A 24,618-nucleotide genomic window follows, 5' to 3' on the forward strand; every position below is an offset into this window, starting at 1 on the left:
ACGTTCTGGATGGCAGGTGGGACCCGAATCATCTCGGGGGGGCTGGGGACAAGCAGGGGGAGGCGAGGGGCTCCCCGGGGCTGGTGCAGCAATGGGGTGACCTCCCCCTGGGCCAAGTTGTTGCAACAGCGGGGAGGAAGGTCAGGCTCCCCGCAGGAGGGTGCAGGGGTTGACGTCAAAGGAAGCAGCTGTGATTCACGGGTTCCTGGGACCGCTGGTCTCCGGGCCATAACTCATCCCAGAAATGTCATTTCAGCCTTGAGCGTTATCGCTGCTCTGCCGTTGCCCACCACTCCCTGCCCTGGGACAGATAACCAGGCTCGGGGGTAGGGGGGCTGCACGAGGCTGCCCCTTTCTCCCAGCCCAGGCTCAACAGCTCAACGTGTTTAATATTCAGCTCTGTATGGGCTGTCCTGGTTCTTGTGTGCAGCGTTTGCTGAGGTTGGGCTGAGCCTGGCTGGGTTATTCCAGGATGGCTCTGTCCCCAGACGGTGTTGTCCATTGCTGTTATTATCCATTGTTATCCATCCACGATAATCATCCTCGATGGCCTTGTAGGTCTTTTCCAGCCTTACTGATTCTGTGGTTCTGTGTTTGCCCACCGACACCTGTCAGAATTGATTATCACCTGTCCTTACCCGCAGCTGATGGCCCGTGTGCCGCAGGGTCTGTCCCTGGCACGGCAGGAGCTGGGCAGGGGGGCTCTGCCTCTCTGCTGTCCCTCAGGGGTGCTGTGCCCCCGTGGCTGTGCCGTGGACGGGGCTGGCCGTGCCCCCCTGTGCTGGCTCCGTGTCCCAGCACGGCGCTGACCCCTCAGCTGCGTGAGGAGCCCGGCGTGGCCTTGGCCCACGGGGCCCTGCCGTGAGTGACGGCTCTTATCTGGCGGCTGACGGGGCAGAATCCTTCAGCCCACGTACTTAAGGCCGTGGCGGCGGGGCCAGGACAGAGCTGCGCTCGCCGCAGACACCGAGCACAGACACCGACCGCAGCCACCGAGCACAGCCACTGACTGCAGACACCGAGCACAGACACCGAGCACAGCCACTGACCACAGCCACTGACCACAGACACCAAGCACAGACACCACCACAGACACCGAGCACAGCCACCACCACAGCCCAGGAGATGCTCCCAGCCACGTCCAAGCTCTGTGCCGCCATCTCCTACCGGCACCTGCGCAACATGACCGGTGAGGGGCTGCCTGGGGCGGGAGGGGCAGTGGGGTCCTGTCCCCGCTGTCACACTGGAGTTCGTGGGAGAAGTTCCCGCTGAGTCGCGGGTGCAGAAAGGACACCCCCCCCCCTTTGCTTTCTAAACTCCTTCTTGGGCAGGAGGACGAGCTCAGGGGTGCTCTCCTTACCCCACCCTATGCCGTGGTGCTTTCTGGGTTTTGTGATTTACTGTCCCTGCCGCCCTTTTTGCCATCTCTGGTGCCCGTGCCCCTGTGGCCAGCTCTGCGTCACACTCCCACTGGCAGTGAGGATTTTCTATCCTTGTGCTCCATTTCTATACTCTTTCCTGGGCCACCCGATGTTCCTCAGTATTTTTACTGCTGCGTGGCTTGGACCTGGAGCCAAGCCTGGGATTGCTTAGGACAGGCTGTCCCAGGGCAGCGTGATGGCTGCTCCCTGTGCCTGTAGGGACTCAGTAAAGGTGACAAGCAGAGGCTTTTCCATGTTGTATGATCAAACTGGGGGAAAAAGCCCCTGGAAAGGCCCCTGATGCACTCTCCCCCTCAGGTCTGAGGAGACAAGCTGCCGTGGCCATCAGCCAGGAGCTGAGCAGGCTCGCCTGCCGCAGCCCAGGACCCAGCTCCTGGATCCACCAGGTGCGCAGGAGGAGCTCCTTGCTCAGTAAGTGACACCTCAGGGGGGTCTGTCCCTTCCTGCCGGGGGGAGGCTGTCAGGGATTGGGGATCCAGGGAGTGGCTGGGGGAAAACCTGCTTGTGGGCGGGCTGTGCTTCTGCTGAACCAGCAGCACAGTGGGAATTGGGTTTAATTCCCCGGTCCCTGGGCATGGAAAGGGTATTTGGTGTAGATAAAGCTTGTCTGGCACGTTAGAATGTTCTTGCACTCACTCCTGCCTTTGTCTGGTCCCGGCAGGCTCGAGGCTGGAGGAGAAGCCCTTCAGTGAGATGGAAATGTCTTACATCAAACAAGGAGAGGAAGCCCTGCAGAAATCCCTCAGAATCCTGGAGGACCAGGACGGCTGGAAGACGGAGACGGTGGCGGTGGGTGCTCTGCCGTGTGGCACTGACGCTCCTCCTGCCAACAGCTGTGGTGTTAATCCTGCTGTCCCCCCTCCAGGGAAACGGAGACAAAGTGCTGAGCAAGGTGCTGCCGGACGTGGGGAAGGTGTTCCGGCTGGAGGTGGTGGTGGACCAGCCCCTGGACTCAGTGTATGGAGAGCTGGTGGACAACATGGAGCAGATGGGAGACTGGAACCCCAGCGTCAAAGAAGTCAAGGTAGGAAACGTGTCACAGCTGGGGTTCACACGGGTCCTGCTCCATGTGGCGTTGGAAGGACCCATCACAGCAGGAGCACAGGGAATTCTCTGCCATTCTTTGCGACTGTATCTTGTCCCTTGCCTGCTGCAGATGTGGAGAGTTTTTATGCAGTAACTGTATTGCTGCTGTAGAAAAGGTGAGTCTGGAGCAGCTTCTCTGTGACTAATTCTGCAGGAAATGCACTTTCCTGCGAGGAGCAGCCAGTTCTGCTGTAACTCTGGGCTGATCCGGAGGAGAAGCAGCCCTGAGGCACAAGGAAGAGTTTGGCTATCCCACAGCTCCTCTGGAATCAGAGAAGCAGTAAGAGAAACCCCTTTCCTTTCAGGAACTGAAAACTCATGTTTTGCACCTGGGGTGGAGCAGATATTTGCAATTTTTCTCCCTGTAAACACCAAGTTTTTGTCAGACCCTGTGTTTGAGCACCCGGTAAACAAAGGCAGCTTTTTAGCTACGCTGGCACTTAAAACACTTCAAACTGAGGTTTCAGTTCCAAACTGCAGATCCTGGAGAAGATTGGGAAGGACACGGTGATCACCCACGAGAAGGCAGCCCCGACCCCCGGGAACATTGTTGGGCCCCGGGACTTTGTGAGCGTCCGGTGCTCCAAGAGACGCGGCTCCACCTGTGTCCTGGCCGGCATGTCCACGACGTACGGAGCGATGCCGGAGCAGGAGGGGTTCGTCAGGTAACCCCCTGTTCAGTCCCCTCACGGGGTGTGCAACGAGGGAGATCCCCACGGGGCAGGAGGGTTTTAGCAGGGGCTCAGTCACTGGGTTTGTCTGGGCAGCAGGAGCTGCTGAGGAAACCCCCAGTCACTAAGTGTATTTTTGAGGCTCGAAGTCTGGGTTTTGGGTCTGACCCGGTCCCTCCCCCCTGTCAGGGCTGAGAACGGTCCCACCTGCATGGTCCTGCGCCCGCTGCCCGGCAGCCCCTCCCAGACCAGGCTGACCTGGCTGCTCAGCATCGACCTCAAGGTACTGGGAAGGGTGCAGGGTGGAGAACAGGGGCTGTGGGGGAGGCAGGTCCCGCTCACAGGCTGTGTCTGCTCCTCTCCAGGGCTGGCTGCCCAAGACCATCATCAACCAGGTCCTGTCCCAGACACAAGTGGACTTCGCCAAACACCTCCGGCAGCGCCTGGCCCGGCCCGTGTCCTGCTGACCACCACCCGCCCACCACCCGGGGCAGGGCTTTGTTCAGGGGCAAACGGGGAGTCACTTTGATCAGCCAAGGCCTTTAGCAGCAGACACCACTAATTAATACGTGGTTTCAATCAATAAATATAAAGATTTATTTATTGGAACTCATTGTGGAAATGCAGGACCAAAAATTTTTAAGTCCTACATTTGCTTCACTGAGCACATGTTCCTGTCCAGCCAGGAACCTCTACCCTCCCTAATTACTGTCACTGAATAAATAAAGCTTTAATTAGTGGTGTCCCAGGCCTGGGCTCACTAGTTATTAGGGAGGCCCCAGACATCTGACTGGGAAGATACATCCTCAGTGAGGCAAACACGGGCCTGACTGAACCTCACCTTTTACTCCCCTAAAACTCAAACACAGCACTTAACTAACAATTTTATTCCCTCTCCCCCCCAAAGCAGCTCTAATTTATTTTTCCTGTACAGGCACAGACACAGTGTCAAATTATTTATTCATCCAAAAGCTCTGCAATGATGATCATTGGCAGCAGGCCCAGTGTAGCTCCTGTGAGCAGATCTTCAGCTTGAGAGATCTCCAAATGTAGCTACTTTGAGTTTAAATCTCACTTGTAACAATTTACAAGACAAAAACAGAATAAAAAGAGAGTTAAAGCCTTTATTTTTAAACTGGTTTCCAGTTTGTGGGGAAAAGAAAAAATACAGTTTGGACAGAAGCCCAAATTTCAGTCTTACATGCAGCTGTCTCGTTCCAACAGAGCCCTCCTGGCTGGGAGCTGTTGGTCCCAATCAGCCAAACACACCTGAGCACAGGTGTCACTGTACCTACACCTGGCAGGTCCAGCTACACCCTGTTCTCAGGAACACCCCACAGTCCCAGCCCAGGAGGAGGTACCTCAGCACCCCCTTCTCCTGGGAGTGACACTGTAACGGTACTGGAGGCTCCAAGAGATGCCCCAGAATAGCACAAAACACCCCAGACCTGCCCCACTCACACTCTGGCAGGGGGAGGGGTGTGAACCTGCAGCAGGTAACACATACACAACACCTCAGCCCGGTGGGTCGTGGCTGCTCACTGAGGGATGGACGTTCCTCTGCGATAAATCCTCGGGGGGGGGTTTATGGCTCCCAGGGGGGGCTCCTCCTCCCATCCACCTCTGTCTCCACGTGGTACAGGACATCAGCCAGCGTGTGCTCCACCACGGCACCCCAGCCCATGTCACTCATCTGCAGGGGGAAGCACAGTCAGCTCCAGCCACGGGGTACAGGCCTGGGAAGGAGTGGCAGCAGCATTCCAGGGCTGTTCCCCTCCTGGAAACATCGGTGGGGCAAAAAAAATTCCAAGTGTGTCCTTAAACAATTCCACCCTCTTACTGATAAAAGAGGCCAACACAGGCAACAGCAGGGCCTTACAATCTGTCAAGAGGAACAAGACAGCATCTACTATTTAATGGAAATTTAATTAAATTATTTATTGGGCTAGCTGTCCTTAAATATTTTTTAATGTGCTGTGGTGTGGTACGAACCACACCAAAATACCTTTTGTTTTAAACACTGAGTCTCTCAGATGGGGGGAAAAAAGCTTCAGGTTTACTTACAGGGCGGTAAGTGATGTCTCTGGGGGGATACTTGAAATACGGCCCAAAGTTTATAGAAACCTGGGGAAGACACATTTTCATTAGATCTAAAAAAACCAGGAAAATTTCTTTAGTCCTCAGTCCTCATCCCCCTCCTGCTTCTGAGCCTACCCCCAGCCTGTGCAAGCCCACAGGAACAAGCATCCCTGGCATGGAAGGAGGGTGTTCCTTCAGCAGTTTTGTTCCAGAGTCACTTCACTAAAATAATTCCCATCCTCCCTCCTCACTTGGCAGGCTCCCAGAGCACTCCCACTCTGTGCATTACTGAAACTGAGGGATTCAGGCATTCTCCTTCAAAGACACCTCACTTACCGTGCAGCCTTTGTACAAAGAAATGGCAGGAAAATAAACCCCTTCAAAGATGTCCTTAAAGGCAACTCCTTGGCTGACACCGTTCTTGAAGAATATGATCTGAAAAATGAAGGGTTTTCCCACTGATGGTGGTTGTCATAACACAGCAACTCTGTCAGGATTACCCCCAGTTCCCCTTTACCAGATGTGCTGAAGTGACACCCAAGAACTCACCTGGCTTCCAGGTGCCTGCTTTAGACTCTTCTCTGCCTTGTCCACAAAATCCTTCTCTTCAAAGTACAAGTAGCTTTTGAATTTGATCAAAGCCTGAAATAGCAGCAAACAATGTCAGAAGCAAGTCCAAAAACCTGTTGCCCATCACCTGCCCTGCTTGGGGACAGGTGTGCCTGGTGTCAGAGTACCTGTGAGGAGTGATTCCCACAGCTCAAGTATTTGAGAGCCAGGAGGGGAAGATGAAAGGAGACGTGGGCAATCCCATCCAGGAGTATTTTGGACCTCTCCCCTATGAACCACGGAGGTACCCAGAGGCAGGATGGGTAGGATCCATGGAAAGGGGCAGGAGTGAGGCCAGAGCAACCTGTTTACCACTTATCCACTTGCCAATGCTCAATCCAACAGTGAACTCGCCCCTCACCTTGTCTTTGTAGGTGTCAGGCAGGGATTTGGCTGTCTCAGTGTCCTCTGGAAGGCTGATGTAAAATCCCAGGACGTCTCCCTGTCCATAGCCAGACGAATAGTGTTTCCCTATCGACTGGTGAAACTTGGTTCCCTTTTTGCTGCGCCAGGAGTAACTGAACTTGTCATATCCCAGAGGGGCCTGGAGGTTCCCTGCAGAAACAAACACTCTGTTGTGAACACGTGGAGTGTAGCAGGAGCATCTCCTAAGAAGTATTTGGTCCCATTATTTACCCAAGGGCTGTGACCAGCCTAGTCTGGCAGCTGTGTCTGGAGGCATCTCATCCATGGAGATCTCGAAGTACCAGGCTCCTTTCCGCACGCCATGGGAGGCTCGCACCATGGAATAGCCCTTCTCGCCAATAACAGTCAGCCTGTCGTCAGAGATCTTCAGCTGGGGAGCTGCAGGGGTGACACAAGGGGGTGACACGAGCAGTTATTTGGGATTTGCAAAGTGTGGAGGTGTCAGAAGGCAAATGAACATGCAGAGGTGGATCTGCCATCTGCACCTCTGAGAGCAATGACACCTGAACCGTCACTGACCGGTAACGAGAGGTCACCGGGACGTCCCTGTAAGGAAACACAACCTGCACAGACTAACGAGCTCTGTACCTCGGTCATGCAGTGCCAGGAGGACTCGTTCATACAGGCAGGCTCTGTACAGGTCCCCAGGAATCGGTTTTCCTGCCCAGCAGTCCAGCTCCAGCTTTTCCGGGTCGGGCGCGTGGGGGTCAGGCTCGGCCAGGATGTATCGGTACCCATCCTTGTTGAAGGGGTGTTCCAGAGGGTACCCGTGGGGGGGCAAGCGCTGAGCTGAGAACAATGGGTCACTGAAACACAGAAACTCCAGGCTGGCATCTCCCAGTGGCTGTGGTGCCATCACAGATCACCCCAGGACACCCCCCTGCAGAGCTGTCCCTGCGCTCAGGGGCTGCACAGTGGTGTCTGTGCCAAACGAGCACACACTCACCTACAAACTGAGCACACCTTCCCCCACTGCAAATGATTTATGGCCTGTGAGTTATCAGTAACGTCACAGGGCTCTGGAGTGACTCCCCATGAACCCACCCGAGGCAGAGACAGGTGGGAGGCAGCTTAAGGCATCACAAGCACGGACGTCCCTGCCCGGTGCCCAACACCTCAGTACCCGTGCCCTCCTCTCACCTCCGGGTTTTCTTGGCTGTTCCCGTGGTCCCTCCGTCCTGCTGCTTGCGTTTGGCTCCCCGGCCCTTCCCGCTGCCTCCAGCAGCCATTCCCCCTGCACACACAGAGTGGGCACATTAAGAGCTGGGGGTCGGGGAGCACCCGGAATCTCCAGGGACAGAGGGGCAGAAGCAGCCAAACCAAAATGAGCTCGTGGGCTCAGGAGCCTTTGCCCACAGTCAGTGTGAACCAGCCCGTGGTGCCAACGAGCACAGCAAAATCCGCAGGGGACTAAATTTGGAGCGGAAGCTGAGGGAGACTGAGCAGCAAAACAAGCTCAACCCGGGCTTTTGAGGTCAGAATTAAGAATCTTTTCTGTCATGAGAAGAGCTACAGGCAGCAGCACTGGGATCCACTTCAGAGGTATTATTATTAGTCTTTCATGGAGATTCCAGTCACAGTTCCAATCTACTTCTGCAGAAGCGGCAGAAACCCACCCTACAGCACAGCCACTATCCCAGTGACCCTGTGCTGGGGGAACACTCTGACACCAACCAGCAAGAAGCACTTTAATGTTCAATTTCCATCTATAAAATAAAATGCACCTATGTGGAGGAAAAACAAAAAGCAAGAGGTGTTTCTCTTCAGTATCACCAAAGTCAGTTCTGGGATTGAACAGTGTACCAGCCTGAACTACAGCACTGATTTTGAACCCACAGGACTGTAGTACAGGAAAGGCTGCGTGTCAAATTTAATCAAACTGAGATTAAATGAATTAAATCATATGTGCATTTTATCATCAAACTATTTCAAAAGAGATCAGTGTTGATTCACAAGGAAAACTATGGAAATTTCATGTACTGTAGATAAACACCTTCACGAACTGCATTCGTGTGGTAATTAAAAATCCAGTCAGCTCTTCCATTACCAGCATTCCCTTATGGTGTAAGGGATCCAAATCACCCAGGGAATACCATATTCTGCACAAACATGACCTGATCCAGCTGCACATCACCTGATCCAGTGCAGATAAACATTCAGGATCTCCAGCTGGTAAATATTTACTTGCCCAAACCATCACACTGTATGTTTCAGACTGAATTATTTAGACATTAAGAGTTAAAATGACAACATCAGGTCAACTGACACAAAGTAAAAATAAATATAAGAACAAAATACACAAATAAAACATTTATAACAGTCAAGTAGGGCAGAATATGGCAATAAAAGCTTCTAATTGCTAAAGATTAAAGAGTGGAATTGCTGGTTTGTATTAAAGCCTGACTGCAATCACATCAGGGCACGCTTTCATTTTTAATTGACTTTGGCTTCTAAGAGAATCAAGCAAAAAAGCTTTGCAAACAGCAATACTTAAGTTTTAGAAGCTGAAAGGTAAATATTCACCTCCCAGAGAGGCTCCACCTGCAAGAACAGAAGTGGCACCACATGTTTGTCAGTCTCCCGGAAATTCAATAAAAAACAACCAGTGCATGACATGGAGACAACACACCTGAGATATCTGTAACCTGCTCTAAAAAGCCCCAAATACCTCCTGCCTGTACTATTGGGATGTGTTTACTGCAGATTATTAATACATATCCTCATCAGCAGGTACTTCACTGCAGTAAGGTCACCCTGAGCAACCTCGGCAGGACGGGACAGCACAGGAGTCACCCTCAAGGAGTAACAGTAAAGCACAAGCAGTAAGCACAAGGAATAATGTATATATTTATCCTTTCCCCAGCTACTTTCAACTCTCAGAGAAAGGGAAACACAAGGAGGTAAATTAAAACCATTCTAAGAGCAAACTGACAAGCTGGGCTTTCTGGCGAGCATCTCGATTTATCTGGTCACCGTAAAGAAACAGCTGAACCTTCCCAAGAACTAAAGTTAATCCTTCTATAAAAAGGCACAGTGAGACTGTTCTGAGCACAAGCATAAACTCAGCTCACACGACAGCTGAACTGCACAGATGCCCAGAGGACTGGGAAATGCAGCTTAGTCCCAAATACCCCAAACCCTCCCGAGTAAAGAACTTGCCATTCAAGCTTCCACTCGTGGACACAGCGTTGCTCTGTTTCTGGTTGTCATAGGCAGGGCCAATATTGGCAAGATCCTGCAAGAGGTCAAACAATCTGCTGAACAGACTTGGTCAAAGGTGCCACCCTGAGCCCAAGCAGGGCACCCCCAGGTGCTGGAGCTCCCACCCACCGCTGGCACAACACAGACTCATGGCAGAGCTTTGCCCCTTGACTGAGCAGAAGGCACCACAAGGATCCCCCACTTCTCCTCCCAGATCCCTGTTCTCCTCCCTTCTCTCATCACATACCTGGTCTAGAAGCCCAAATTTGGGGTAATCTTCCTCTGGGTCTTTACTGCCCGGGTCTGGGTGCTCTTTCACCAGGAACACGTCTCTTTCTTTGCACTGAAACAGAGGAGTTCAAATCACACGAGGTAAGATTAACAAATTAATTAACAAGTGTTTAAATCCCATTGTGTACTATTAATATGTGGGAGGTACATCAGCATCTTCACCCTTCAGCTCCAAGCCCAGCCCTCAGCACACACCAAAATGTTCGTGGTAATTCCTCCAGGGATTTACCCCCAGTTCTTACCATGGTTTTGACAATGTTATTGGGCCAGGTCATTTTCCCAGGCCTCTGCCGCGTTGTCATACACTCCCAGTATTTATCAATGAACGGGATAATATCCTGTGAAAGCAGAGAACATTTCTCTGAGCTCCTCTCACTGACACCACCCCTGACGCGGACCCGCGGCGGTTCCGTCACAGCCAAACCTTATCCTTGGAGAACATCGTCTTGGGGTGCTCGTCCTGCGTCCTCGACTGCCACGTGAGGTTGGCCAGAGCACTAAGGCACATTTCCTTGAGATCTGGAAAACAAAACACCCCAGGGATACACTTACACTTGGTGGGGAAGATCAGGACACCCACCTGTGTTCACAGCAATCACCGACCCCACAGCATCACCCCGAGGAACAGCAAACCCCCTCGAGTTCACCCTGATCAGCCCCCACTGAAAACATTGAAACCATCTTCAGCAATTAAAACAGCAAAACATTTTTAGAAAAAGCCTCAGATTTGTTGCTATGAATTTTCTGGTCATTTCCCAAGAGTCTCAGCAGAGCCCTCCCAGACAAAACCAAACCTTCAGAATTATCTTGCACAAAACACCCCCCAACGTGCTTCTCCCAGACTCACTCGCTTGTTTCCTCAGGAAGTAGGTGTTCCCACTGTGGTGGCACACGTTGCAGTGGAAGCTGTAGTTGGTCATGAAGGGCAAACAGGACCTGGGAAAGAGCAGGTTTGTCAGGGCTGGGTACACTGTAATTACTGCATTAGATTAAAGGAATGCCAAAATTACTGAGATTAGAAAAGACCTCTGACATCATCGAGTCCACCCTGTGCCCGATCGCCACCTTGTCCCCCAGCCCAGAGCACTGAGTGCCATGTCCAGTCCTTCCTTGGACATCTCCAGGCATGGGGACTCCACCACCTTCCTGGGCAGCCCCTTCCAATACCTGACCCTGCTTACCAGGGAAAAATTCCTCCTGATGTCCAACCTGAGCCTCCCCTGGCACAGCTGGAGGCCGTTCCCTCTCCTCCTGTCCCTTGTTCCCTGGGAGCTCCCCCCTCCTGTCAGGGGGTTGCAGAGCCAGAAGGTCCCCCCTGAGCCTCCTTTTCTCCAGGCTGAGCCCCCCCAGCTGCTCATGGTGCTCCAGACCCTTCCCAGCTCCGTTCCCTTCCCTGGGCACACTCCAGTCCCTCAGTGTCTTTCTTAGAAAAGAAATCAAGTCAATTATTCTTTACTACACTGGATTAAGACATTAATTATTCCAGATTAGAAACCAATTATTCTTTCTCTCCCTGAGCCCAGAAACACCTTACAGGCTCAGTGGTATCTGGTGGGGGTGCTTTTATCACGGGCAAAGTCTTAGTTATTTACACAACATGCTGGTTTCCAAGTGTCCAAGGATACAGACGGGGCCTTGGTCCTTGGGAACTCGCACTCTAAAACACTCCCTTCCTGCTGCCAGGGCTCACGTACGTGGTGTCGATGCCGAAGGTGTCCGCCGTGAACCACTTGGTGCAGATCCCACACTGCAGCTCGATCTCTCCCAGCTGCCGCGCGTTCTCCTCGTCCCCCGAGCCCCCCTGGGCATCCAGGGCCTCGGCACCATCCCCAGCCGTGTCCTGGAACAGGAGCAGAGCCAGGGAATCATACACTGCCTGGGGCAGATCCAGGGAATCACACAGTGCCTGGGGCAGATCCAGGGAATCAGACACTGCCTGGGGCAGATCCAGGGAATCATACACTGCCTGGGGCAGATCCAGGGAATCATACACTGCCTGGGGCAGATCCAGGGAATCACACAGTGCCTGGGGCAGATCCAGGGAATCATACACTGCCTGGGGCAGATCCAGGGAATCACACAGTGCCTGGGGCAGATCCAGGGAATCACACAGTGCCTGGGGCAGATCCAGGGAATCACACAGTGCCTGGGGCAGATCCAGGGAATCCCACACTGCCCGGGGCAGATCCAGGGAATCACACACTGCCCGGGCAGATCCAGGGAATCACACAGTGCCTGGGGCAGATCCAGGGAATCACACAGTGCCTGGGGCAGATCCAGGGAATCACACACTGCCTGGGGCAGAGCACAGCCAGGGACTCACACGCTGCTACCTTTAAATGGAATAAATCCCTCTCCCTGATCCGTGCCCGCGCTGGAGCTATTCCATAGACTCAGCTCGTTACACGGCTGAGGATTTAACTTCCAAAATAACCCTTTCCAGACCCAAAGCTGGGGGGATGTAAATTCCCTTAGGGCTGAACCACCCACCACCCCCCGTGCCCACAGCACTTACCAGGGGCTCCTTGCCGTTGGCGGACTCGGTCTCCAGGGCCGTGGTGACATCGACCAGGGCGGTGTCCCCGCTGCCAGGGCACAGACGTGTCAGAGGAGCCGCCCCCCCGGGGACCCCCGGGAATGGGGGGCGGAGGGGGGGCTCAGCCCGGACCCGGGGCCCGGCGCGGGATGGGGGGGTATGTGCAGCTACCCCCCGCCCTCCCGGTGTCGCTTGGGCCCCCAGGGGACCCCTCTGGGGCGGTGCGGGCCCCCCATCCCCGTTCCCATGGTAACGCGGCGAGCCCCCCCCCCGCCCCCTTTTCCCCCATCAAAGCCCTCACGGTGCGGGGGCCGCTCTGGCGCGCGCAGGGAGGGCCATACCCGCTCTCGGCGTCGGCGGCGGGCGGTTCTGGCGGGGCCGGGGGCTCCGGGGCCGGGGGGGGCTCCGGAGGGGGCTCCGCGCCCTCGGCCGCCGCCGCCGCCATGTTCGCCCGCCGCCCGCGCTCGCGGCTCTCGCGAGACCCGGCGCTTCAAAGGGCGATGGCTCCGGGTGGGCCCCACCGCAGCGCAGTGGCGCTACCTGGCGGCGGCCGCTGGGAACTGCGCGGCGGGGAGATGGAGCCGTGACGTCACGTTTCCCTTCTGTCGTGACGTCACTTTTTGCAGCGTCGTGACGTCACCCGGGCACAGCCTGAGAGGGAGGTGAGAGGCTGACAGCGGGGTAAGAAACCACCAGCGGGTCCCAGGTTTCCACGGTGCCCCGCACGTTTCTCCCAGGGAGGGAGGAGCGTCGCCTCGCTGGGTGACGGGCGGGGACGAAGGGGGACCCCCGCTGAGACCCCCACCCTGGAGAGGTTGGGGTCCTCGGGTACCCCAGGTCCCTGTCCCTTCTCCAAAGAGCAGGACAGGATTGATGGGTGGCGGGGAATGTGCCTGGGTCACTCGTCCACAGGGGTCCCGGGCGGTGCCGTCCCTGCACCCACCAGCCACGGCAGGAGAGGGATGGAGCGAGCTGGTGGTGGGGACGAGCCCAGGAGGGATGGAGGGGAGGATGGAGAGGGAAACGGGCAGGACGAGAAGAACTGGAGGGCTGGAGGGATGAGTCGGGTGGATAAGACTAGAGGCAGTTAAGGAAGGGTGGGAAGGAGAGAGGGAGAAAGAGAGGAACGAGAGACGGCGGAGTTGGAAGCGGGGAGGGATGTCAGCGCGGAGATGGGGGTGGAGGGGAGGGAGGATGGAGATAGGGACGGAGGGCTGGGAAGAGGGATGGGGAGAAGAGGGGAGGGGGCTGCCGGAGAGGGGGGTGCCCGGGGCGGTGCTCGGGGCCGCTGTACAAATAGGGCGGCTGCGGGTGGCCCGGGCAGACATGCGGGTCCCGCTCCGCTCCGCGCCCGCGCTGGCGCTCTGCGCCCTCGCCCTGCTCCGCCTGGGCTGCGCATCCTCCAGGGCACCCACCTGGGCACCGACAGGAGCATCCCCCCGAGTACCCACCCGGGCGCCCACCCTGTCCCCGGCCCGCGCCCCGCCGCGCTGCCCCCCGCTGATGCTGCAGCTGCTCCGCGCCCCTCCCGCCCCGCTCCGCGCCGCCGCCGCCGCCGCCCTCAGTCTCTCCCCGCACGGTGAGTGGGGCCTCGGCCCCGGACATCCCTGTCCTGGGACCGGCACTGTCCCCGGGACCCTCACCATCCCTCAGCATCCCTGTCCTGGAACCAGCACTGTCCCCGGGTCCCGTGCGGTCCCCGGGCAACCCTGTCCCCGGGATCAGCACCATTCCTCTTCCCGGGACTGGCACTGTCCCCAGGCATCCCTGTTCTGGCACAGTTACAGTTCCCGGGACCTGCACCGGCCCCAAGCATCCCTGTCCAGGGACCCCCACTGTCCCGAGAATCCCTGTCCCCGGGACCGGCCCTGCCCGGGGCTCTCGCTGGCTCTCGGGGTGGATCCAGCGGCTTTCCCGTGACCCTCGGGCTCCCGCGGCTGGGACGCGAGGGCACCGTCCCTCCCGGCGCTGGCACCCCCGGCCCCACGTCCCCTCACCTTGCCCTTGGCTTTCAGGCTCCCTGCAGAACGGCTCCCGCTGGGCGCTCTCCTTCGACATGTCCTCCCTGTCCAGCAGCCAGGAGGTGAGTCTGGCCCAGCTCCGCATCCGCCCGCCCGGGCTCTCCCACTCCCACAACGTCTCCCTGGACATCTACCACAGCCAGCGGCGCAGGTGCCGGGGCCACGGGACCTGCGCCCACCAGCTCTTCCTGGGCACCGTGGCTGGCAGCCCCTCTGCCACCCAGGCCTCCTGGGAAGTCTTCGAGGTCACCAACCTGCTCCGGTCCTGGCTGCACCAAGCCGTGGTCCCCGGGCACCACAATCCCATGGGAAAGGAACGGTGGGAGATGAACAGCTCGGATGTCCCGGCCACCAGTGCAGTGCACTCGCCCACCCTGAGCGACGCTGGCCACGGGGAGCCAGCCCTGCCTCAGGACGTGGCAGACAGAGTCCTGCTGCTCGTCTTCTCCACGGACAAGTCTCCAGGAGACCACAGCCTCATCAGGACAGCGGAGACCTCCAAGTACATCATGCGTGACAGCGGCTCCCAGGGCGAGGGGACGCGCCGGCACCGCAGGAACAGGATGGAGAAGCAAAGGATCAAAGCGAGCGACGCTGCTCCGGCCACGCCGCGGGAGGAGGGCAGGGCCCTGTGCAGGCGGGTGGACATGATGGTGGATTTCGAGCAGACGGGCTGGGGCAGCTGGATCGTCTACCCCAAAAAGTACAACGCCTACCGGTGCGAAGGGCTGTGCCCCTCGCCCGTGGACGAGACCTTCAAGCCCACCAACCACGCGTACATACAGGTAAGAGGAGCTGCCCCCGCGCCCCCCACACTCCCAGCCCTCCACCCGCGGCAGGGGGGATGTTCTGCCCTTCCCGTGTCTCCCACAGAGTTTGCTGCAGCTCTACAAGCCCAACCAGGTGCCGTGTCCCGCCTGCTCCCCGGTCAGGATGAGTCCCCTCTCCATGCTCTACTATGAGAAGGGCGAGATCGTCGTCCGCCACCACGAGGACATGATCATCGAGGAGTGTGGCTGCAACTGAGGCCACCTCGTCCCCCGCTGGGAAGGGGCACATCTCTGCCCAAAAGTGCCCCCAAGGACCGACCACCCGACCTATGGCCATCACACAGACCGGGGCATCTCGAGCCCATGTGACTGTGGGTCGGCAAAGCCCTGGCTGGGCCAGGGGAGGAGTGGGGAGTGGGGTGCCGGGGTGTTAGCAGTGCTTCATGGCCACGGTGCATGGCTGGATCCAGGCTCCACGCAGGAAAGGCCACCAGCTACCTCCCTGTGGCACCTTAGTGCCCCACACTGTGTTTTTCCAGGAGCTGTGGTGCTGCTGGAAGGTGTGCCTGGGGCAGCCAAGGGCAGAGGCAGGAGCTGAGGTGCAGGACTGGAGCATGGTAGCATCACTCCCTGCCACGGCACACTCTGCTCCCTCCGTGAGGCCATGGATCTGCTCAAGCCTTTTCCCCCCTCGCTGGATGGGGTGGTAGAGAAAGGGTCACAGTTGTAAAACTCATCAATAAATTATATATATCTATATTAAAAACGCCTGGTGGTTCGGCTGATTTCCACAGCCCATTTTTGCTGTTGGTGGTCTGTCAGGGTGCAGTTCCTCCATCTCTCTGTCCATTTGCTCCTTCACCAGTAACACCAGAGCAGGTGGGCTCTGGCTGTTCCTGACACTGCCAGAGCAAAAGGGTCCCTCCAACGGTGCAAAAGATGCTCAGAAGCTCCAAAGTTCACGTGAGATAAGGATGGAGCTGCTCCCACCCTGACAGGAGGTTGCTCAAGAGCAAGCAGGGAGGCACCTGCAGGAGGGGAAGGGGAGGCTAAAGGGATTTCCCACCCTTATTTACCCCTCGGAGATAAGGGAAGGGCCGTGTTCTCTAAGCAGTGAATTCTAAGCCTTGTGGCCGGTGCAGGCAGCTCCTTTGGGTCACCAACCCGGTGACAGCAGGAGAACCCCAGTCCCAGGCAACGCCCGGGGCCTCCAGTGCCCTGGGGTGACCGTGTCCCCCCTGCACCCCAGTCCTGGCGGGGGATGCTCCTCCTGGGTAGTGAGGGGCAGTGCTGGGGTTTGGCTGCAGCCCCGGCGGTGGGTCTGGGGTCCCCCAGGCTCAGGGCTGCCCCGTGGATGGGGACACGGCACTCGCGGGGGGGACCCACGGTGACCCCCGCGCAGCCGAGGGGACGGGAGGGACCACAAGCATCGGGGCTGGTGGCGGGTGGCCCGGGTGGCTGCGCAGGATGGGACAGGGGCCACCTCCATCCCGCCCCTCCTGGGACCAGCAGCCCCGACTCCACATCCCAGCCCAGCCTGATTATCCCCAATCCACATCCCAGCCGGCGGATAAACAAAGCGTGTCTGGTGTGTCCCCCCTCCCCAGCAGACCCTCCCCGGGGCCGCTTACATATTCCAACAGCTTTCACACTGCGACCATCCCGTCATTAGAGGGTCATTTGCAGGAGCTGTCAAGGGTGGGCCGGGGGCGCGGGGCTGACCCCCGGCAGGAGGCAAAGCCATGCAGAAACCGGCACATCTGCGCTGTGGGTGACATAAAATCACATTATTTTGCCTCTTTCTCCGCAGTTTTGCCACTCCTGCTCATAAACGGGAGGATTCACACCCTCACGCCCAGCCCGGGACGCCCTGGCCCCCCCCAGCCCCCGCTGTATCTCTGCCATCTCTGCCCCTCCATCACCCCTGTTTGGAATCCAGCAGCGGGTTCAAAAGTTGTGGCGGGGCAGGGGGAGGCAGCAGCCGTTCCCTGGGAAGAGCGGGGTGGAAAAATAAAGGCTGAGATTCCAGGGCTGTAAGGAAAACATCAAAGTGCGGGCGGTGACAATAAAGCCGGGTTTAGGCGAGGATCTGCTGGCGAGCCGGGCTCTGCCAGGCTCGGGCTGTGAGCAGGGACCTGATCTGAGCAGGGAGAGCTGTGGCCCTGCTCCTGCCCCAATCCACATCGGCTGCGGGGGGGCCGTGGGGGGGACAGAGGGAGCCCAGACACGCAAGATAATAAAGTGGGGGGACAGCCCCAGCCCTGCCATGGGGTGCTGCCTGTGACCCTTCAGCATCCCAGGGCCAGGGGGGAGCCGGCAGGTCTCTGCTCTGGGAAGGGCTGGCTTGGTCTCAGCAGCCTTAAACATAAAGGACAGAGCCCCTCCGTGCAGGGAAGGTTTTCCAGCAGGGAAGGTGCCTGAGGTTTTCTGGGAGGGCAAGACTTGGATACAAGCAGTGACCGCTCGGGGAGCACGGGAGCGTGGGGCAGCTGAGCCTGGCTGGGATCAGTCTGGAGGGACGGGGGATGGCAGGCACGGATTGCTTTGGACACACGAGGAAAGAGCAAAAACAAACAGGCCAAGGGGCTTATCACAGGCCCAGGGTAATATTTGTACAAGTGGTGCACTAAGGCACGAGCTGGGGCGGGCAGGTGGTGTTTGTCCCGTGACTGGGACACAGAGCAGGACACAGGGACATGGAGAAGGACTCAGGGAACCAGAGCAGGGCACAAGGACACGGATTAGGATGCAGGGACACGGAGGAGGACTCAGGGATGTGGAGCAGGATGCAGGGACACCGGGTGTGCTGCTCTACCCTCCTGCGACAAAAAGGGGCCGGGATGGGAAATGCAATGACAAAGCCAACACTTGTCCCTGGACCTCCCCAGAGCATCCCAGCTGTGCCACAGCCACCCACAGCTGCCTTCCCTCCCTCCCTGCCTCCCACCGTGCTCACCAGGGCTCAGCCTGCAGGAAAAGCAGCTCCTTGGCCTGGGAGTGCAAGTGTTGGGCAAGGAACAGAGCCTGGTGGAGCAGGGAACTGCCCTGGAATGCTGAGCTGCTCCGTGCAGGGCTCGGGAAAGCTTGGAGAGCTGCAAACATGAAGGCAGGCAGGAGATGGATCCAAAACTGCCCAGCTGAGGGATGCAGTGGCTGGGGGTGTGAGGGAGGGGGTGAAGGACCGGAGCAATGGGGTGCTGAGACCACTTGGTCCCACGCCACGGGTGGAAAAGTTCAAGGAACGGGCTCAGGACAAATTGCAGGGAGCAGATGCCCACAAGTGTCGTGTCACCTCATCCCATCCACAGCTTTGGTCAGGACTCTCTCTGCCCCCCACGACTGCCCCCAAGTGCCTGTGGCCCCAGGGCCCTGGCTGGGAACCCAGCAGGAGCCCCGACCCTCCCGGCAGAGCCCTGGTCACACCTGGCCAGGTGTTTCACAGGGAGCCCTCCCTCCCTCCGAATTATCAGCTATGCATTGCTGTCCCAGGCACCTGGGGCTTTGATGCTCCCCCAGATCTGCATAAGCTTCAGATACCAATGCAAAGCTTCCAGGGCAGGGACAAAGTACTTAACACTTCCAGCACGTGTTACCTCTCCTGCAGGTGGGAGGGAATGGGATTTAAGAGCATTACCTGCAATACCTGACACTTACCCCAAAATCCAGGCCTTTGTACCCAAATCCTGATCCAACAAGGCTCTTGCAGCAGCTCCTCTCCAAACCCTCATCAGAACCAAACCCGTGCAGAGTTGCAAGACTGATAAAGTCACACCAGAGGGCAATAAATTTGGATTTGTTCCCATTAAGGTTTCAGAGAAACCCTTAAATCTTATCTTGGAGAAATGCGGGTTTATCTGCAGCAATTGCTTTGTTCTGTTACTCATTATTAAGGGTTTGCATATCATAATGTCACCACTGAGCCTCATTAGCAGATATTTAAAAGCTATCTACAGAATCTGATCTGCACAGACACTCATTGTGGTTCAGGAAGTCTGAGGTCCAGGCTGTGTCCTGATATGGATTGTCCTCCTTTGAGGTGCCTCCACTCCCCCTCAGCATTCAACAGCAATGTGTTAGAACCTCTTGCAGACCACATTTATTAAACCCGAGGCTAAAAATGCAGATATTTGGTCGATGGGGATGCAAATTGGGCATTCCCCACGGAAAAATTAACTTTTCTCACATGAAAATTCCCCTCTCAAACCCAGATTTGTTTCTAACCCCCCCCCAGCCAAACCCTCTTTCCCAAAGCCCTGACCCCTGCCTACCACAGGATAAAAAGGAGAAACAAGGGTGAAGCAGCACTGGAGTTTCAGCAGGGATGACAAACCCAGGTAAGCACTCACCCCCCAAAGAGACCTGCTGTGGAACACCTCAGGCCGGTGGTTTCTTGCTGGAATAAGGGACAGAAGCCACATTTATTGCATTCATCTCCACACCAGGAGACTCCACATGATTTTTATTTCTCCCTTATATAGCATTTCTGTAACTGTTACAGTATTAAAATGATTAACAAAAGCATAAAACTGGAACCAAAACCAAGGGGTGAGAGTGTCTCCTCTGGCACTCCGAGACCCGGCCCCTGGAACAGGACACGCTCTGCTCTCCCAAGGGAATCAACTGCCTTTCCCAGGAGCAGGAAGGCACTCAAGGCATGGGCTGCTGTAAGCCTGGCTGGTGGGAATCCTCAAGACAAGTCCTGGTGCTTCACTGGATCAGCACTCCCCGGGCAGGTGCATTAGATGTCCATGTCAAACTGCTCTTCCTCACCTGCTGAGGGGACAAAACCACAAATGAGTCCTCTGAGTTCCACACTGAATACCAGGGATTGTGGTGAAGGGGCGACTGGCAGCTCTGCTTCAGAAATGGGGCTGCTTGGGCTTAAAAATCTGCATTCAGGCATTGGGGCTGGTGTGAAAACCATCTCGTGAAGCTCTTGTAAAGGTGTCAGCTCTGGGGGATCTTCCTCTGACCAAAAAGAGCAGAGGCAGAAAAAATGCCCTTTAAATAATTTATCCCTACCCCTGGATGTCCTTCTAACAGGGAATGTAAGGACCCACGTTGGTGACAATCACTGGTACGAACCCACACAGGCACATTTCACAACCATTATCCCTCCAGCTGCTCCCACAGCCTGGCAGGAGCCAGCCAGAGCAGCCAGGATCTGTTCCTGGGCATAGGGATTCTCTGGGAGAGTCACAACCCAGTGCCCAGCCTGTATTTCAGGGTGCCAGAGGGTCCAGCGAGACACTTGAGGTCACAGGAGTGTGAAGGCATGAGGCAACTCTGGAAAGATTCTGCTTGGAGTGAGCATGGAAGCCAACAGGAGCCTTCAGGACTTTATTTTTAGAGAGAAGATAAGTACTTGCACTTGGTAGCTTCATGTTGCTTCAAGAACTAACCTCAAATAACTCTAAGAACAGTTCTTCAAGAGCAACACTGGCTCGTGTTGCTGCTTCAGGGCCTTGGTGAAGTGTCCCTGTCACAAAGTGGGGTCAGAAACAGGCAGGAGGAATTTACAACTCGTGCTGATATTAAAAACCCTGAGTAAATCCTACTGTGAATTGTAACCTGAAGCCCCAAGCAGCTGCAGCACGGCCCAGGACAGGGAGAGGCAGCAACAGCTGCCTCCTCTGCTCTTCACAGGGCTCCTGATCCAGCAGCAGCCTCCCAAACGCTGAATTAACAGGAATCACAGCAAATCACACTTAATAACCGAAAAAGTCACGTTGCTGGGGCCCACAGCAGGGCCACACAGCCACGAGAGCCTTGTTACCCCCGTGGCATCGAGCCCACTCTGGTTTTCCAAGAATTCCCTGGAGCACTGACCACGGCTCACTGGAACCTCCTGGCTCCGTGCCAGCCCTGGAGTTTCTAGGAACCAGCCGTGCCCCTCGCGGGTTGCTGGGTCCCTGCTGCCCCCGCTCACCTGCGCTCGCTTTCTCCTCACAGTTCTGCACGTGGTGGTTTTCCAGCTTCAGCTCCTCCGCGCCGGGGCTGGTGACGCCTGGAATGTCGGGAAGGTCGGAGGGGGGTGTTTTGGCCACCGGGGAGTTGCGGCACTCCATCAAAAACTTACGGTCGTAGATGATCCTGGTACCTGGGGGAAGGGGGGGGACAAGAACATGGTCAGGTGTCCCTGCCCAGCGTTGGAGCTGGATGGTCTTTAAGGTCCTTTCCAACCCCAAATCATTCTGGGATTCTTGGATATTTAAGTGATAGCTGTGATTCAGCACTCACTGCTCAGGCTGTGTTGCCTCACAAGAAAGCCAGGCACCTGAACACTGTATCTGTAAGTAAAGGTGAAGGCTCAAGCACCCAAATGCTGTCAGGTTGCTGCCCAGAGGGAACACAAGGCTCCAAACCCAGCCCGGTGCTGGAAGCGACAGATCCGGCCCCTTCCACCTCGCCCAAGGTCACAACAACCCGCAGAGCAAACAGAAAATCGAATTTAATTTCCACCCATGGCCAGAAGCAGGGCCAAGAGCTGCAGGTGGACACACCTGGACACACCAGGGGCCAGGACGTGGCCGTGCCGTGCCCGCACAGACACCTCCCTTGGCAGGGCAGCAGTTACACACACCTTGCTCAAGGCTTACACAGAGCTGTTAATGCTCCAAGGGTTAACCAGCCCACAGGCAGCTCTCCCTGCCCAGCAAGACAAGCCAGCTCCAGCCCATCACAGCGAGCCTCCGGGCACGGATTTCTAGGAATACATGGAACAGCCTGTTCCTTGTAAAGGAATTGCATGGAAAAAGCTCCAAAACCACAGGCAGAAAAGGGATCTCCCTCCAAACAGCCCACAGCCTTAACCCAGGAAGTGCTGGAAAAGCGTTTGCTTTCCAGGGGCTGCACACCCCCCTGGCTCAGGTCTGTCCTGCCTTGCTCCTGTTCCAGCCAGAGGGAGAGGAACTAGTCCTTGTGACCTCCCCAAAAGTGTTAACTAAAGTACACATGTGTGGGCAAACAGCTCCCGTTACCATCTGTCCTGGAACAGTCAACTCCCTTCGCTTTGAACACTATAAATATAAAATAAATATATATAAACCAACGTGTCCGGGTGTTGTGTTCCAGCGGAGTTCTGCAGGGGAGTTCCCAAAACACTGAACAACTTCTCACTCAGGGTTTTGAATCTGAGTTGTTTCACAAGGTGTGTGGGGGGGAAATCCAACCCAACATGCAGCTGGCTGGGACAGGGGCGTTAAGATTCCTGGGAAGCTCGGGGAGCAGGACTAAGACAGGGATTCCTGGAACTGCAGCTCATGTACCAGCACCAGGAGCTCAAGGGCTTCCACATCCTCTGACAGCCACGTGCCCAGAGCTCCCAAAGCAAAAGGACTCTGGGCTGTCACAGAGCCACAGACAGGCTCCTTCACACCCCCAAAGCTGAGTTCCCTGCTGCTGTAAGGGAGATCAGGGTGGATTTAGCAGGAAAACCACACCCCATGGGACTCTCTGCTCCCTGGAAGCCCCCGCGGGCCTCGCTGTGCCCACAGGGCAGATACAGAGCCCAAGGTTCACACCCCATGTCCCTCCAGCAGCTCTGAATCATCCCCTCCCTCCAGCACCCAAATTCCAGCCCCAGGGCCGGGCAGCACAGGGTGTCCCCAAACAGGCTGGGACAGCCCTGGTGTCCCCAAACAGGCTGGGACAGCCCTGGGTGGGTCACGGGAGTGCCATGGGCACTGCCAGGTGGGCACACCCCAACCTCAGCTCCAGGCACCCACCAGCTCCCCGGGGACAAACAGCTGACAGCCCTCGTTACTCCACGCCGTTAATTGCTCCTTTCTGTTCTGTTGCTCTTGGCTCCCGTTCTCCAGCACAATTCCTGCAGGCACTGCTTTCAGAGGAGGGAACACACTGGCCAAAACAACCCCAAACCTCAGCTTTTCTGCACACACAAAACCCACCGTGTGAGTCAGCAGTGCCACTTCCCCTTCTCTCCGAATTTTAACCCCTGGAACCCAGTGGTGGGTCCGAGGGACCAACTAAACCTCCGTCCCCTCCCGAGTGCAGCTTCACCATTCCCGCTGCTCAAATCCACCCGGACATGGATGCAGGGGGGGAAATTCTTAGAGGTGTGGGAAAAACAGTCATGCCAAACCCCTGCTGGGCGGGAGCAGAGGCAGCTGGAGTTCTCCACACCGACCCTGTGCCAGGTGCCATCACCTGGAGCTGCAGCCGCTTTTCTCGAGGCCAAACTGCCCCAAATAAACACCCGAGCAGGACAGGGGGCACAAAACCCCTCTGATGGAGGAGCCCTTCGTATACCCTGTTTATTCCTCTTATTTGAGGATCAAATCCCTGAAGATTCCCGACTCCTGGCAGCTCTGGGGCTGCACAGGACTTGCAGCAAACAAGGAGAGAACCAGCCCACGTCCTGTTTGCAGCAGTGGAGCTGCCACACTTCCAGGATTTGGAGCAACCTGGGAATAAGAAATAAAGGAAAAGGCCCCCAGGGTTTGATGACTGCCGGAGAAAACAGCAAATATTAGAGATTAGAATTAAGCAGTAACCCGGGGGGATGCCGGAGGTTGCTCCTCGGGGGGCACAGCCCCCAGCCCCATCCCTGGGCAGGTGGGAGCCCCCCGGACCCCTCATTCCTCCTCCGGGCACAGCCGTGTCCGAATTCCCGGGGAAAAGCCCTCCCCAAAGCAAAGCCCCCTCCATCAAGGTGGGGACCCCCCCCCTTTCATATCCCCATCCCACCAAGGGCCCCCCAAAGCTCCCCAGAGCCTCGGGGACAAAGCAGGGGCTCCCCTTCATCCCTCTCCTGGGACAAAAAGGGGAGCCCCCCCCTTGGCCAAAGCGAGCCTCCCCAGCCCCTCCCGGGGAGCAGGAGCCCCCCGAAGCCCCGCTCACCGCCCGGCGTGGTCCCGAACACGGTGCCCCCCGGCGTGGTGCTGTAGTCGCCGGGCGGCAGCGCGGCCCCGTCGGGCAGCGCCAGGCACTTGCCGGGGCCGGGGATGTCCCGGCTGGGCGTCTGCCCCTGGCAGCAGCGGCCCGACATGACGGCACCGGGACCGCCGGGACCGGGATCGCCGGGATCACCGGGATCACCGGGAGCGCCGCCGCTTCCGCGCCGGGACACGCCCCTTCCGTCGCGCGGGAAAAGAGGGCGGGGCGTGCACCAGAGGAGGCGGGGCTTTGCCTACATATGGGCAAGGGGCGGGGCACGGGGCGGGATTTGGCCTGAACGGCAGAGAGAGTGGGCGTGGTTTAGTCCGATATGGGCGCGGTCTGTGTGTGGGCGTGGTTTAGCACGAGCGGGGGCGCGGTTTGACTCAATGGAGGCGTGGCTTCGCACGAGAAGAGGCGGGGCCTGTCGGTGGGTGTGGCACTGGGCGTGGCTTAAGAGGGCCGTGGGCGGGGTCTGTGCGGGGCACCCCCGGTTCCCCCTTCCCTCCCAGGCACCCACCGCCTCTGTCCCCTATTTTGGGGGATCCCCCGCCTCGTTCCGTGCCCCTCTCGCCACGCCGGGACCCC

General features: G+C 57.1%; 4 protein-coding genes across 7 annotated transcripts; 2 read left to right on the plus strand and 2 right to left on the minus strand.

Moving 5' to 3' along the window:
• The first annotated feature begins 1,026 nt into the window (after nucleotides 1-1,026).
• STAR (steroidogenic acute regulatory protein) lies at nucleotides 1,027-4,334 on the plus strand. Of its 2 annotated transcripts, XM_064637969.1 has the most exons (8): nucleotides 1,027-1,044; nucleotides 1,083-1,189; nucleotides 1,740-1,853; nucleotides 2,104-2,231; nucleotides 2,308-2,466; nucleotides 3,009-3,193; nucleotides 3,389-3,482; nucleotides 3,565-4,334. In XM_064637969.1, exons 2-8 carry the CDS (start codon nucleotides 1,126-1,128, stop codon nucleotides 3,664-3,666), a joined length of 846 nt encoding a protein of 281 aa, XP_064494039.1. In that variant the 5' UTR covers nucleotides 1,027-1,044; nucleotides 1,083-1,125; the 3' UTR covers nucleotides 3,667-4,334. The 2 variants fall into 2 exon arrangements, with proteins under 2 accessions (XP_064494039.1, XP_064494041.1); XM_064637971.1 differs by lacking the exon at nucleotides 1,027-1,044 and having other exon boundaries at nucleotides 1,093-1,189.
• Nucleotides 4,310-12,813, minus strand: ASH2L (ASH2 like, histone lysine methyltransferase complex subunit). 2 transcript variants are annotated; one of them, XM_064637960.1, is made up of 17 exons: nucleotides 12,683-12,813; nucleotides 12,321-12,390; nucleotides 11,500-11,645; nucleotides 10,653-10,741; nucleotides 10,230-10,324; nucleotides 10,048-10,143; nucleotides 9,762-9,857; nucleotides 9,473-9,548; nucleotides 8,837-8,854; nucleotides 7,454-7,547; nucleotides 6,902-7,119; nucleotides 6,524-6,691; nucleotides 6,249-6,442; nucleotides 5,828-5,920; nucleotides 5,615-5,713; nucleotides 5,264-5,323; nucleotides 4,310-4,892 (listed from the first exon to the last, which is right to left on the minus strand). In XM_064637960.1, exons 1-17 carry the CDS (start codon nucleotides 12,784-12,786, stop codon nucleotides 4,785-4,787), a joined length of 1,824 nt encoding a protein of 607 aa, XP_064494030.1. In that variant the 5' UTR covers nucleotides 12,787-12,813; the 3' UTR covers nucleotides 4,310-4,784. The 2 variants fall into 2 exon arrangements, with proteins under 2 accessions (XP_064494030.1, XP_064494031.1); XM_064637961.1 differs by lacking the exon at nucleotides 8,837-8,854.
• Nucleotides 12,814-12,944: 131 nt separating this feature from the next.
• On the plus strand, nucleotides 12,945-15,892 carry NODAL (nodal growth differentiation factor). The gene is made up of 3 exons (XM_064637965.1): nucleotides 12,945-13,920; nucleotides 14,357-15,147; nucleotides 15,236-15,892. The coding sequence occupies exons 1-3, from the start codon at nucleotides 13,500-13,502 to the stop codon at nucleotides 15,386-15,388; spliced, it is 1,365 nt and encodes a 454-aa protein (XP_064494035.1). The 5' UTR covers nucleotides 12,945-13,499; the 3' UTR covers nucleotides 15,389-15,892.
• A 3,657-nt stretch (nucleotides 15,893-19,549) lies between these two features.
• On the minus strand, nucleotides 19,550-24,231 carry EIF4EBP1 (eukaryotic translation initiation factor 4E binding protein 1). 2 transcript variants are annotated; one of them, XM_064638182.1, is made up of 3 exons: nucleotides 23,995-24,231; nucleotides 21,062-21,232; nucleotides 19,550-19,905 (listed from the first exon to the last, which is right to left on the minus strand). In XM_064638182.1, exons 1-3 carry the CDS (start codon nucleotides 24,140-24,142, stop codon nucleotides 19,871-19,873), a joined length of 354 nt encoding a protein of 117 aa, XP_064494252.1. In that variant the 5' UTR covers nucleotides 24,143-24,231; the 3' UTR covers nucleotides 19,550-19,870. The 2 variants fall into 2 exon arrangements, with proteins under 2 accessions (XP_064494252.1, XP_064494253.1); XM_064638183.1 differs by having other exon boundaries at nucleotides 19,550-19,902; nucleotides 23,995-24,230.
• Between the last annotated feature and the right edge of the window lie 387 nt (nucleotides 24,232-24,618).

This window comes from Pseudopipra pipra, chromosome 28 (genome assembly GCF_036250125.1).
Source record: "Pseudopipra pipra isolate bDixPip1 chromosome 28, bDixPip1.hap1, whole genome shotgun sequence".
Taxonomy (NCBI): Eukaryota; Metazoa; Chordata; class Aves; order Passeriformes; family Pipridae; genus Pseudopipra; species Pseudopipra pipra.